At 40.3% G+C, this 13,409-nt stretch overlaps 1 protein-coding gene across 10 annotated transcripts in view; it reads right to left on the reverse strand.

Moving 5' to 3' along the window:
• Nucleotides 1-13,409, reverse strand: part of ENOX1 (ecto-NOX disulfide-thiol exchanger 1) — a 370,196-nt gene that overhangs the window by 23,782 nt on the left and 333,005 nt on the right. For all 10 annotated transcript variants that reach the window (XM_083854594.1, XM_083854596.1, XM_083854591.1 and 7 more), the window contains one exon: nt 3,782-3,889. In XM_083854594.1, coding sequence (XP_083710720.1) covers nt 3,782-3,889 — 108 coding nt within the window. The remainder of the gene's footprint in view (nt 1-3,781; nt 3,890-13,409) is intronic.

Genomic DNA, 13,409 nt, shown 5'->3' on the forward strand with positions numbered 1-13,409 from the left:
AGGTTAAGCTCTGAAGAGTCATGCTTTTATTGTAATTTAATTCACAACAGATATCATATGGAAGAGGGAGATGGAGGGAGAACGGAAGGATGGGGAGCAATTAACACAGCTTTCCTCTGAATTCCTTCTCTTTTGCCAAAGAAGCTGAGTTTGATGTAACTGTTGACTCTATAGCCACAGCTCTGATTGGCAACAACACTAATATGTATTGATTAGGGTCTGACTCAAGTGTTGGTGGACTACCATCATAGGGGGATTGGTTACCTCCACCACATTTTTGCTACATGACAACGAGCTGAACTGAGTGTGATCCAGCTCCCAGCTGTTCAGTTTCCAATATGACAATTAAGGTAAGCAGGCCATGGTCTGTTTGTACCTTATTATGCAGGGCTGTGAACTACACCAATTCAGGAACTGCTGCTCAAGCCACTAAACCAGTCCTGATGGAGAGGAAAGAGGGCAACACTTCCTGATAAAGTAGTATGAAGGATATTTGGGGACTGCAAAATCATCAGGTCTCCGGATTCAATTCACTGAAGCTCATCGTTCAAAAGCCTCAAGAAGTCTGCAATTTATACTGTCAGCAGGGTGGTGCCTTTCCAATGAATGCTACATGTTTTCCCTACTCTGAAAAAATAACCATTCTGTGAAACCACCTCACTGTGAGGATAGCTGGTAGGAATGAGCTGAGATGGCTACTTCCAGCAAAGCACCAGAATTACGTATGTATGCATCACAGTGTGACTGAAAGTGCTGTTTCCTGATTCTGCCAATTCTTCATTAGAGAAATTCAACCACCATGGGCAGTCCTATTGGGTTCAGCTGAGTTACTCATCTGAATATGAGGTTAGAGAGCATGCTAGGTTTTGTAAAACTGTTCTGCATGCTGATGTGAGTGTCCTGAGTGCTCAAGAAATGCTGTTTATTGCTTACACTTTGAGTTTCCCTTTCCAGGTTGATAAAGTGCTCTCACCCCTTGGTGACTGTGGCTCCCTGGGAAAGTGCTCTTCTGGTGACATGCCCCATCCCCATCAGCCACATGTGAGTATGATGGGAGACTGGGCTCAGCCTGAAGCCCACTTTGGTCTTGAAGGCTTTTGCCCTGCCATGGTTTCCCTCCATCATTGCCCTGGCACTGCTTCATCAATTAATTTAATGCAGAGAGGATGCTTGAGCCTCTCCAGCTCTTTTATTGAACATCATGCTCTGAAAAGAATGCCAAAGCTCAGGCAAGAAGGTGCTTGCATCCATGCCAAGACTAGGACCTCTGCGGGAAGAGATGTAGGTGAACCAGTGGAGATAACGGTGGAAAACTTAAGGGTTGAAAGTGTGCAGCTGCATTCCCACAGGTTAAAAAAGGGGTAAAGTCTCTTTTTAGCCTATTTTTTTTCTAAATTATTATTTAAATTATATTCTTCTCTCACATGTTAAATAGAGAAATGCTGGAATAGGAAGCTCAGAAAAGTGTACAGTATTGGGAAAAATGAGACTTGCCTTGCCCCCTAGTCTGACTCCAGGGCAAGTCAGGGGAGAGTGTGATGTTGGCAGTGTGGACTGTGCTGAGGCAACACAGAGCTAGTGTCAACAACAACCAGGGGCCTGCCTGGAAGGATGAGGAATCAGGAAGTATTGGATAAATCTAATGCTGTGATGGGATAGGCCTGACTCAAACCAGGGGGTGTGAATCCTTCAGACAACCAGAGCTGACGGCCACGGGCCAGAAGTGATTCAGAAGCCTTTTGGCTGCAGCAATGTAACGTGGTGCTCCAGCATGCAGGACTTCTCCCAGCAGGATATCCCAGCCTGGATATGGCTGGGTGGGTGCATGGAGCAGCCATACTCAGATAGAGCTGCACCTCCCCTTGCAAACATGCCCTGAGTGAGGCAGGGCAGGATCTTTTCGGGATGAAAAGTCAGTTTTTAGCAAACCTATCACAAAACCAAGCCATAAAGTCAAGGCAGGAGTCCTGTGCTATTTATTTTTGAAAGAAATTCTCTATTTACTTGGTTCAGCTGGATGATTTTCAGTACCCATTGTGGATAAAGCACACAGATAAGCTGTAGTGCTTGTAAAGGAAAACTACGAGTCTTGGCAAATGGGGGTCATTACTGCTAGGGCTTCTGCTGTTCTGGAAACTTTTGGAAATCGTTCAGGGTTCTTGGAGGAGCACACTGGCTGTCTAGCACTCTTCAGGAATTCTAGCTACTTACAGTCTTGGCCTTAGGCATGTTTCAGAGCTAATTCTCAGGAGAAATGAAGATCCATCCTGCCTTTCTTTCAGCTACTGTTTTGCCTGTCTGCCTAGCATGAGTGCACATTTGATTCGCAATTAGCAAGAGTCTGCAGAGATTCAGAAGTCTGCCCTGGTGGTCCCTACTGGGCCTCACATTGCAAGATCTTCCTAGATGTTTTTGCAGCATATAATTGCTACAAAGATGTAAAAATAACTTAATGCAATTTTTTTTAAGCACTTTATAATGCTATACCTTAAAAACCATGTGAAAATGGAAATGAGATGCAATTAACTTAAGAGACCTGGTAGAATCTGTGTTTATAAAGATTCTGTCATTACCAAATCCATTCTTCCTCATGGCATTTTCTGTATTACAGTCTTGCTTTAGCCTTCATTTGGGTTATTTTTGTGACCATGAGTACTAAGAACATGTATCTAAACATAAAAGCTTCCAGAACCTAAATTATTAGTTTGCAGAATGTATTTGTCATCAGATATGTTCAAAGATAAATGTTAAATGTGGAAAAGTGTCCTAGCTTTCATAACAAAATTTTAAAAAATCAGAAATAAACATAATTTACTTCTCCTAATATTTACATTAAATGTATACATATGTCTGCAGACATACATGATGAAGAATCTTGAAAATAAGAATCATCAGCATTTTGCTCATCACCTGAGCAATTCAGATCCCACAGACCTTAAACTGCAAATACTTAATCAAGCCATCATATATTTTAGCTGAAATACAGAAAGGGCTAAAATAAGGTCTCAAAGCAGAAACTGTGCCTGTGCTGCACAGGTGGGTATCTTCAATTTCAGTGTGTTCAAGCTACATGGTCTACACAGAAAAAACACAAATTTGTGCACACTGTGCTTGCACACAATACACTGTTTCATCTGCAGATTTACAGATTTAGGGCCAGACTCGCTTTTTGCAGTGTAGCTATCCATCTTATTATCCTTAGAAAACAATACTATCAAATATACTTCTCTGTGCCATACTACACCTAAGTATCAAAGAAGGTGGGATAATCAGATTTACAGAGAATTGATTCTCACTGCTTAAATAAGTGCATTGTAAATACTTTTTTAATGCCGTTATGATAATGCCACTGTAAGTTTTTTATACACTCACACTTGTGAATTACACAGAAGATGCCAAAATGCTTTTTCAATACTAATCTTAAAAGGAAGAGCTGTTTTGGCTCAGGTATATTTAACTCCCCCAACATTTTTTTAATTCAGAGCAAAAACACTTATCACTGATATCTGTGTAGAATACATAAGAGGAAATACTACTCATGGCATGAAATTCAATATTGGATAGTATAAAGTAAGGGTCCCTTTTCACTCTGTTTTCTCAACCTCTATTAGTCTAATCAGAGCAGACAGACAGGCCACATAAGGTTAGATCTTGTTCACAGCATATTCTGTGGTCAGACTCCTGTGGATTTTGGAGGTGAAGTCTTTGTGTGCTAATGGTTTTGCCTTCCTTCTCCTTAGCATGCCTAAGCCAGCATTTTTCTCCTGCTAAAATCACTCACCTGTTCCTGCAGGACTTTAAGCATCGCTTGTGTATGCGTTTGCTCTTCCTTTGCTTGCTCCAGTTCGGATTTTTTGTTATTTAATTCTTCCTGTATGCTCAGCAATTGCTGCACAAACAAAAGAAGTTTCTGGTTAGCCTCGTCTGGATCCAAAGCAGTTTAAAATCCCCAGTTTGACAAATCCTCATTTCAAACAATATTTTGCATCCTGCTCCTACATTTATTATTGTTGCATAATCTGCTGTGTCTAAATGGACCAGAGGTAAATTATTTTCATCTGCATCTCCTTCTGTGGCAGTACACCACGAGTAATGCATCTGTTAATGTGCATTAAGCTATTTATTACATTAAAGTAGAAACTCCTGGTACTGTAAGTCACTCACAGAGTGACTGCCACATTCATCTGAACCAAAATCTTATTTGTAGAAGTATATGTGGTGGTTTTAATAATACTAGGGTAAACACTATGGTACATAAATAATTTAAAAGCACAGCCCTTTAATATAATTAGTCATTGGCCCACAGCCATTTTCATTCTATGCAAAGCAATATTCTGGAAAGCTTTCAGACTGACTTGCCAAGAAGACAAAAGCTTTCCTTCTTTTTTCTTTTTTATGTTGTGCTGCGATATTTTATTAAATCAAGAAGACTGATGCCCTACAATCAATATATCAGCCAGGAAGACTGCTGATCTACTGTCAAAACAAAAAGCTATGACCAAAATCTATTTTTATGAAGAGAATTCCGGGATGAAGGAGCATATTTGAAAGCCCACGTCCCCTGGTCTTGGCTAGCTTTAGATTCTGCATAGATTTATTGTGACTGTCAAGAGCAGGTCAGTAGATTTAATTAATTCTGAAATAGCTATATATTTTTGTATTGATGTGAAGAATGTTAGACACTGATGAAGAGCAAGAGCAGACAAACAGGTTAAGAAAGGAGTTAATGTACTTTCTCTTAGGGAATAAGAAAGAAAACTATGATTTTCTGGGGCAACATATTGCTCGTAAGCACACTCCATTTAAAGGACTAATTGAACTACTAATTGCTTTACTAATGTGCATTACTGATTTAGCCATGTACCTACATCTAAAGCTTAGTTTATAGTTGTGCTTAGGGCTGGTAGCTGACTCAAACTGATGTTGCAGGTGTTCAGCCTCTTGGTAAGTTACAGACAGCAAATCTAGAAAAAGTCTTGTTCCACTGCACTGGAAGTCCCAGGCATCAAAGGACAAGGTGTCAGCATTGTTTTCAGAGTGACTTGGAAACAGATGACATTTCAGGGACTGGTGGAGTTATTGGTAGTGTATTTCTGTTGTAAGTGAACATCAGTATGATGGATTAATTCAGCCACTGAAGTAAAAATACACGTGGGTATATGTCTGATTATATCTCACAAACCCTACAGTCCAGCTGAGTTGGTTAGCTTTTTGATGGATCATGCTGCCTGGACTGTTCCCTGGGAGCCTTCAAAAGACATTCTGGTATGTGTTTTCACTCTACCACAGCATAAGATCATTTTGAATCTCAAGATTTTTCCATGAAATAAATAGGTCCCTTCTACTGGGGCACACCCAACCAGCTCTTGTGCAGGAAACTCAGCTTTGGCATTTCTCAAACAGGGATGTGTTCACCTTGCCTGTTGGGTACTACTTCCCACATTTTCAGAAGATACACTGGATGTACACTGCCATGGGTCACGCTCTGATACCCATACAGGTTCTCATGCAGAAGGGACCATCTAGTCACCCCATGTAAACTTTTAACATACCCTTAAGGTTCATCTAGGATAGTTCTAGCTGATGTCTGCAATTTAGAAGGAATGGACTCCAGTCATCAGAAGAGAAGGAGAGGACAAAAGACACCAGAAAGATGCCATAAACCCTCTCAAAGGTCACTAGCTTAAACACCTGAGGTGTGATAAGCAGACTGTCACCTAATAGCAGCTGGTGAGATGTCCTCTCCTTTGCAGCTGCAATGTTTGACTTCACACACCTAAGCATAGCATGAGAAAGAAGTCTTTGGCCCCATTTCAGAGTGTTTTCTGAGCAGTTACGTCTCACCAGTGTGGCCAGACTCCACCTTCATACTGGTTGAGAGAATTTTACTTCAGCTTCTGGCAGAAACCCTACTGGACATTCTTTTGAATAACAAAAATTCACATCTGGACGATCCCAAGTGATCTTTCAGTTCATCTTGTCCCTGAAAACCTTTCACTACTGAATGACTGTTACAGAGAGGAAATCAAGATTGACCCGAGTTGAACTTAAACCTCCTTCTCCATCCTGCCCACCGCCATGGTTCTTCCATGGCCATGTTTCACTTACTGCAGATCAGCTCACAAATTTCCACTCTTTTATTTTCACATCTCCCACTGTGATTTAGTCTAATTATATATCTCTTCTTTTGACCTTGATTTTTCCTGTTTTTCATTTAAGGCAATTTTTCCAAAACTGTCCAAGCATGGGAGGAATTGGTGTGGAAGACACTGAGAGCATGAGAGAGAGAGGGAGATGTGATGCTTTGGATCCTTGTACTTGGCTCTGGACCAGCAAGGAACAGGAATCCCAGGAAAACATCCAACATTCTCAGTTTCACTGGGGTAAAAGAGTATGCATTCTTATTGGAGTATGAACTACAAAGAGCTTGATATGAGATAAAACCTTCTAGCAGTCTAAGTGGTTAAACTGTCAACTATTGAAGGTTTACTGTGCATGCATAGGCTTCAAAGACAGTAAATGTGTCCTATTTCCACAGGAAAGCAGAGTAACTGTAACTAAGATATCCTATTTCCAGTCATACACAAGGTTTTTCATTAACAGGACTGGGACCTTCCCATTCAACCTCCAGAGATGTCAAAATTATTTAAAATTTGGAGCCATTCCTTGGTGGTTTAAATTTCTTTTTCTCTCCCTCATGTTTATCTCTAAAAGCTGCAGAAGCTTTTAATTTTGCATGTTTTGGGTTTGGGTATTTCTTTTTCCTGAGTGGTTGATGATGCCACCAGGAAGTTGTAACAAGGACTTATACCTGCCAAACAGCATATTTTTCTCTTTTAGTCTCATTTTGAAAAATAAAGAAATAAATGTGACTGAAAAAATATCAACCTAAGACAGATGAACAGCCTGAAATATTTCAGTAAAAACACGTGATGTTTGGCAAAGTTACAAGCAACTGGGAAAAGGATCTTACACTGGCAGAAATGACACAAGTTTCATAACAGGGACTCCTGTCACGCCTGCTTATAAACAGACAGGCTTTCCATAAAGATTATAATGAATGATGCCAAGATGCAGGTATTAATTATTCAGAATTACTTTGTTTTTCATACATATATCTGCTTATTAAAAATTGATCCTATAGATATTTCTTCTGCCTTTCAAATTCCTTGCAACTATATACCACAATCAATCAAAAAAAATTTCTTTGTTTCAATGCTTATGCTGTCTGACACTGTTCCACCTACTCTGCCATCTCACACAGCCTTTCTGCCAGAGTTTCCCTGTGTAGGAAACTGACCTACTACACCAATGGTCGCTACAGCTATATACAAGTATCTGTTCTTTCAATCTTGTCTCACATATCTGCCCATTCTCTTTAAGCCCTGATGTTCCCAGCTTTGTGACACAGCATTCAGACAGAAGTTCCTCAGTTTTATCAGGCAAAGAACTGATTTCATGGCTATACAGCCATGTATAATGTCTGGCTCGTATTTCTGTTTTATTCCATGTCGCCAGTGTGCAATTCTTTGGGTCTGCAAGGGTGCCCTGCATGTTATGCAAGTGTCTTCTCCCTTTTCCCAAAATGCAAGTATCAGAAAGCGGAAAAGCACATTACAGAGCTCATCACACCTCTGATGATCCTGAAGAGAGACACCTGCAGAGCTCCACCAGTAGGAACCTGGAAGCTCAGCTGGTCTACATGCAACCAAAGCATTTGTCAGCACGGCTGCCAGCTTGACCCTAGGAGATGGAGCTGTGTAGTAGGATCAGATCAGACTGGCAGACACCACTAATATCCTCTTACTAGTATTTCCAAAGAGGAGATGGGAGAGCCAAAAAGAATTAGCCTCCTGGTTGCCTGTCCAGAGATCAAGCAATACATTTTAGACGCCCTCCGCAAAAAACGCAAGACATTGCTTCCAGTGGTAACTCTGGAACTGCTCTGTGTAGAAATGGTAGATATTACTGTTCCATGTTACGCTTCCTTCATTCACAAAGACCAAATCCTCCCTGCGCATAATAAGTGGGTAGGTAATTTCATTATGTGGGGTGAAAGAGGGTGTGTGTTTTATCTTGATTTTTTTTCCCACACATTCTCATTCCAAAGCTGAATCCCTGCCAGAGACAGTTCAGTACCACCCATATTGCATAGATCTCAAAAGCGCAGACAGAAAATTACCATCTTAAACCAATCTTCACAGCTTCTGAAACATTAAATATAGATGGCATTATTGAAGCCAGCTGAATTACCCAGGCTGTGTACAATGCAGTGCCAGTGTGGCCAAGAATGCTAACAACTGAGCAGCACACACTGCCTCAGAATATATGAGAAGTCCTAAAGGGAAAGAAATAGCTTGCTGTTGTGTAGCACTGTGCAGTCATGAAATACTCCTTCTCTTTCCTCTCCTCCTCCCTGCCCACATCTCTTCATTGCTCCCCAAAAGGCAATGTGGATTTGAATATAAATATGGATAGACCTAGAAGTGTGGTCGAATCCCAAACCTAGTTGGACAGACAAGGATCCCACAAGGAAAGCATGATTTCCAGCATGAAACCAACAACTTTGCATGCAAAGAAAAGGGAGGCAGATCAGAAGTGACCGCAGGGCCTGAGGCTGTACTTAGGATGCTGTAAGGCTGACAGAATAATGAAAAAGGAAAACCAGCATTTGCCACAAGTCTAGCAATTATACTGCTGAGTGGTCCTGCCTATGCTATTTTGTTTATGATTTTCTCTACAGCTGCTTGAAATGAAGTATGAAAAGGTTACAAAGATCTTAAAGGGCAGTAAGGAGGAGCAGACAAAAGAACACCTCTGGTGTGGGAGCACTGACGTTGATCACAGCTTGTGCAGGCAGTTTCAGCACACCCAGCCTGTTCAGTCACAGGAAGGAGGCACAGACATGAATCCCTGGATATCTATGGAGTAGCTGCAGAATGTCCAGAAATGATCTCTGTTAAAGGTCTCTGAAATCAGTGTATCAGTCAAACAGGGATGCTCTTACACAGCTTAACTAAGCCAACTCAGTTGAATGGTCATCTTCAACACCCAGGGAACTTAGGGAAACTGGATTCTCTTGCCCATATACTGTGTAGGAGAAACATACTCATATTATTCCCCACTTATTACCTATAGGAAATATATCCCTATACAGGAGAAATGGATTCATTAGGTGCCTAAAAAGGAGGTGGAACTTAGGTGACTCAAATAGGCAGGGTGTGCCTCAACCAATCCTAATTTTTTCAGTCCAAAAGAAACTAAGGCATGCATGTAAGTAAAACAGTAACCCTGGGAAGCAGAACTCACTTGTGCAAAAATGAAGTTCTTCCCCCAAAACTACACAAGAATCAGAGATCTGAAAAGTATGAAACCATAGGCATTCAAATGACTGCAGAGTTCACCTAAAAATTAAAGCACTCACTTATGATAGCAATTCCTGATATTTTATTATATTTTCTCTTTTTCTCTCTTTTTTCCATCTTTTTAAACTTTATTTTATATAAAGAAAAAGAAGTCAAGAGTTTACCAAGTGGAAAATGACAAAAATTGCAAGGAAATAAATGTTTTGAAATTCTTAGAAGCTGTTTACAAACACAGAGGGGAAAGATAGTAAACATTTCCTTTCAGAATCTTCCTTAGGTAGGAAGAAAAGAAAAAAAAATTAAAATTAAATTAACCATTTGCAAAATAAAAATACAAATCCCTCTCCCACTGCTCCCATGAATTGTCTGGAAGAGCATCTTTTTTTGCAAGACAGACAAGATTTCATATCACAAATGGCCAGCACATGGCAGGCTTGAATAATGAGAAAGTGACTTCCCAGCTGCGCAAATATGCATTAGTAACAAGACGCTGATGAGGCCTGACAAATCACCAAGGAAACAGGAGAATGTGAAAGACAAGTCAAAGAAGCTTTAGAAATGAGCCCTCAAGGAAGTTAGCCACGTTGCAGCAAGGCATTATTAAAATAAAGAGTATGGCTGTGGGTTTGGGTTTTTAAAGGGATTAAAAAGAAACACAGTGTAATAGTGCAATGTTTCTCATCCCTGTCACCTCTCAGAGACTGGCTGTATCCCTGGCTGTATGTGTGGCATTATTTGGTTGGATCATGGGGTTTTGCAATGATGAACAAGGGCTGGTGAAGAGCTGCACGTGAATGAACAGCCCAGCTCCTGCTTGATGGGCAAAGTGAGTTTTCCTGGTTCTCTGGCCAGAGGCAAAGATGGTGCTGAACTTGTTTGGTCTGCAGGTTAACCACCTCAGAGGGGGCTGGGAAGCTGGACACACACCTGATGGGGGAATGTGTGTGGTGGCACTAAAGAACAAATCTGTCCAGCTGCTTCCTTAGAGAGGTGTTTGCCATGCTTCCCTTCCCCTGCTATTAGACAGACTCCAGAGGTCCTGCAGCTCTACAGTACTCAGAGTAGTTGCAGGCCTGTTTCCTAAGAAATAAACCAAAAGAGAAAACAGACAGATGGACATAGACACACCTACCTAGAGGGAGGTTACAAAGGAGGTGAAGTCAGGATTTTCTTGAGTAAGGGTTGAGGACAAATAGACAGGAAGAAACATTTTTATTACATAGCAGGAAAATATTCCACAGTGAGTGTGGCCAGCCTCTGGAGCAAAGGCTGACAGAAGCTGTGGGCCCTCCATCCTTGGGGGTACTGAGATCATAAGTGGACAAAGTCTTGAACAAAACTGAGATGACTCCAGAGATGCTCCTGTTTTGAGCAGAGACCTTCAGATGTATATGACTTTCAGATGAACCTTCTGACTTTAGTTTTTCTAGGATTCTAGAGAATAGCTGATAGATATCAGAGAATTAGCTCTAAATTTTTTTTGTTTCTGTGAGGCTTAGCAATTCAGTCACACCAACTACAAAAGGCAATGTTAAGGGCTGGGCAGAAGAGGAAAGAAGAACATGGGTGGTGCAATGAATGGTTTAAGACACAGTCTACAGCTTTCCTCTGCCAAGTAATTTTCAAGTTTACCTCTTACTTGTCAAGAAAGACAAGCTATCTTCAGTCAGCTGTGGGCTTTTGCAGCTAATGAAGAAAAGACCAAGTCTGTAGGAAACTTACAGAATCAGTCCTTCATCTCAGAATTTAAATTTACTAATAACTTAGCTTTATAGCATCAGGGATCCCTCTCTGGAATCTGGTTTTCACAGCAAATTAAACAAGGTCCTTTATTTTGGTGGTGGCCTGTGAAGGGGAGAAGTCTGACAAAAGCCCATTGGACTTCTCCAATTAAGCTCCCTCCTTTCTTTGCTAAATGAGGTGATTGGAATATCACATAGCCCTTGACTTTACTGACAGCAGGAGAGTAGATCCTGATGCTGATCAAACAAAGCGGGCTGATCCCAAATGAGTATCATGTTCCCTCTGCCCTCATATCTGTCCTACAAGGAAACAATTTGGCACCTTGCAGGATTTACAGTCAAAGGAAGACATAATCATCTGGTCATAACAACACATCATCTTCTCCAGCCTTTCACCTGTGCTGTCCATTGTGGATAGCTCCTCACCAGTTAATGGTATTTGAGGAGTGTGATCCCATCTCTTCTTTCAGAGGACTGAAAATGAGCATGATACAGCATGCCTTTTCTCAACAAACCAAAACAGATCTTTTGAATTTTGATTTCCTATTCAAGAAAAAATATTTTATTTATTTTGATGGGGAATAAAAATTTAATTAGAAGAACAGTATTATGGAAGAGAATCAATTTGCGCAGTGTAATTTCCACTGAAACACAATTCCTAGTAATGGAAACAGAGTTCTTAGCACTGATAGCATCAAACACATTTGGAAATTCTAATCAGCAAGCCAACGCTAGTATTTAGGATCTTTTAAAAAATTCATGTAAGATCACTGGACTGTAAAACTTATAGGATTTGTCCTTTACCACCACTAGACTACACAAGCATGTTAATGAAGATGCTAGTTAATTTATTTCACATTGTAAATAAAATGTGTGCACCCAATTATTTCTCTGTGACGGGTTTATTCTTGCTGCCAATCTCAGTCTAGCTTTACCAGCACTAACAGGAAAAAAGATGCTACTCTCCTCCATCTTACCACTAGAACAGCTGTCAGGAATTTGGTGCCTAAAGTATCTGTGGGCCCTTATTTACATTCCCCTAATATTATTGAAGTGGTGGTTGCAGAAGTGAGAAATCAAACACTACTTTCAATAAAGAAAGGTTATTAAACAGAGAAGAGAACCCATTTGGCTTGTCTTAGATCTGGTAAATAAATAGCACTTAATTGCCAGCTGCTCCTTTTTTTTTTTTTTAATATAATCAAAAGAGTAAGTTTTTCTGGAAGTTTAAACATGGACTGGACTGTACAGAGCCCTGAAACGCACAAGAGAACCAAGACAACACTTATGGGAACACTTCTCTCTCTTCTGGGACATCACATATTTCTTAATCAGTTCTCAAATATCAGCCACTGGGTGAGAGAAAGAACAGGCATGGAAGTGAACATGTGTATGTTGGGTCCAGTCCCTCACACTTAACTTGTACCCATTCCCTATAAGGTTATCAGTACTGCCCTTACTACCCCAGTGACACTTTTACAGAAAAAAAAAAAAAAAGAATGTAACTGGAATTCATACTGCAAGAGTAGCAATTAAAAACATTTCCAACATAATTATTCTGGTCTGTTTATTTACCACGTAAAATGCAAACAAAAGGATTTTTGGGTTTTTTTTTAAATTTCTTATATTTATTCTTCTTTAATGCTACTTTGGAGAAGAATCAGTTCATAGTTGTGCATAAGTACATTGGTTGGGTTGTATGCTGAATAGATCTTTGGTGAGCAAGAGGTAAATGGAATAAAAAAAGGCTACAAATCTCCTCTGCACTCAGGCTATATTAATAAATATAGCCATAACATGCACCATCTATTCAACAATGATCTTAATTTCAGCACTAAACTGCTACTAGAACCTGTATATTTAAAGGTATATCATTGTTATAATGGCCATGGCACTTACACTGCACCAGATTCAGCAGTTTTCAGCCACCAACATCTGTGTCTGTGGCATCTGACATTTCAGAGTATTTGTATGTGATAGAAAGGAATGGCTGTGACAGTTAACAACACATGTGAAGGATCTGAGACCTGCAGACCTCAATGCCAGCTGAGGCTTATTGGAACTTAATAGGTGGTGGATTGGTTAAAAGATTGATGAGGAAAAAAAGCCTCACAATACCCTACCCTACTGTCTGTTGTAACCTCCTGCACAGAAATGTTCTTTTTGTCCCTGCTCCCACTGAAAGAGTGTGGACCATGGGAATATTAACTTCTACTAGTTGTATGAGAAAAAGCTATGAATAAAAGGGAAGGAAAGACCTGAGCAGTGCCATCTTTGCTTGTAGAAAAAAATTCTGCTAGCT

This window comes from Zosterops lateralis (assembly GCF_965231275.1).
Source record: "Zosterops lateralis genome assembly, chromosome: 2".
Lineage (NCBI taxonomy): Eukaryota > Metazoa > Chordata > Aves > Passeriformes > Zosteropidae > Zosterops > Zosterops lateralis.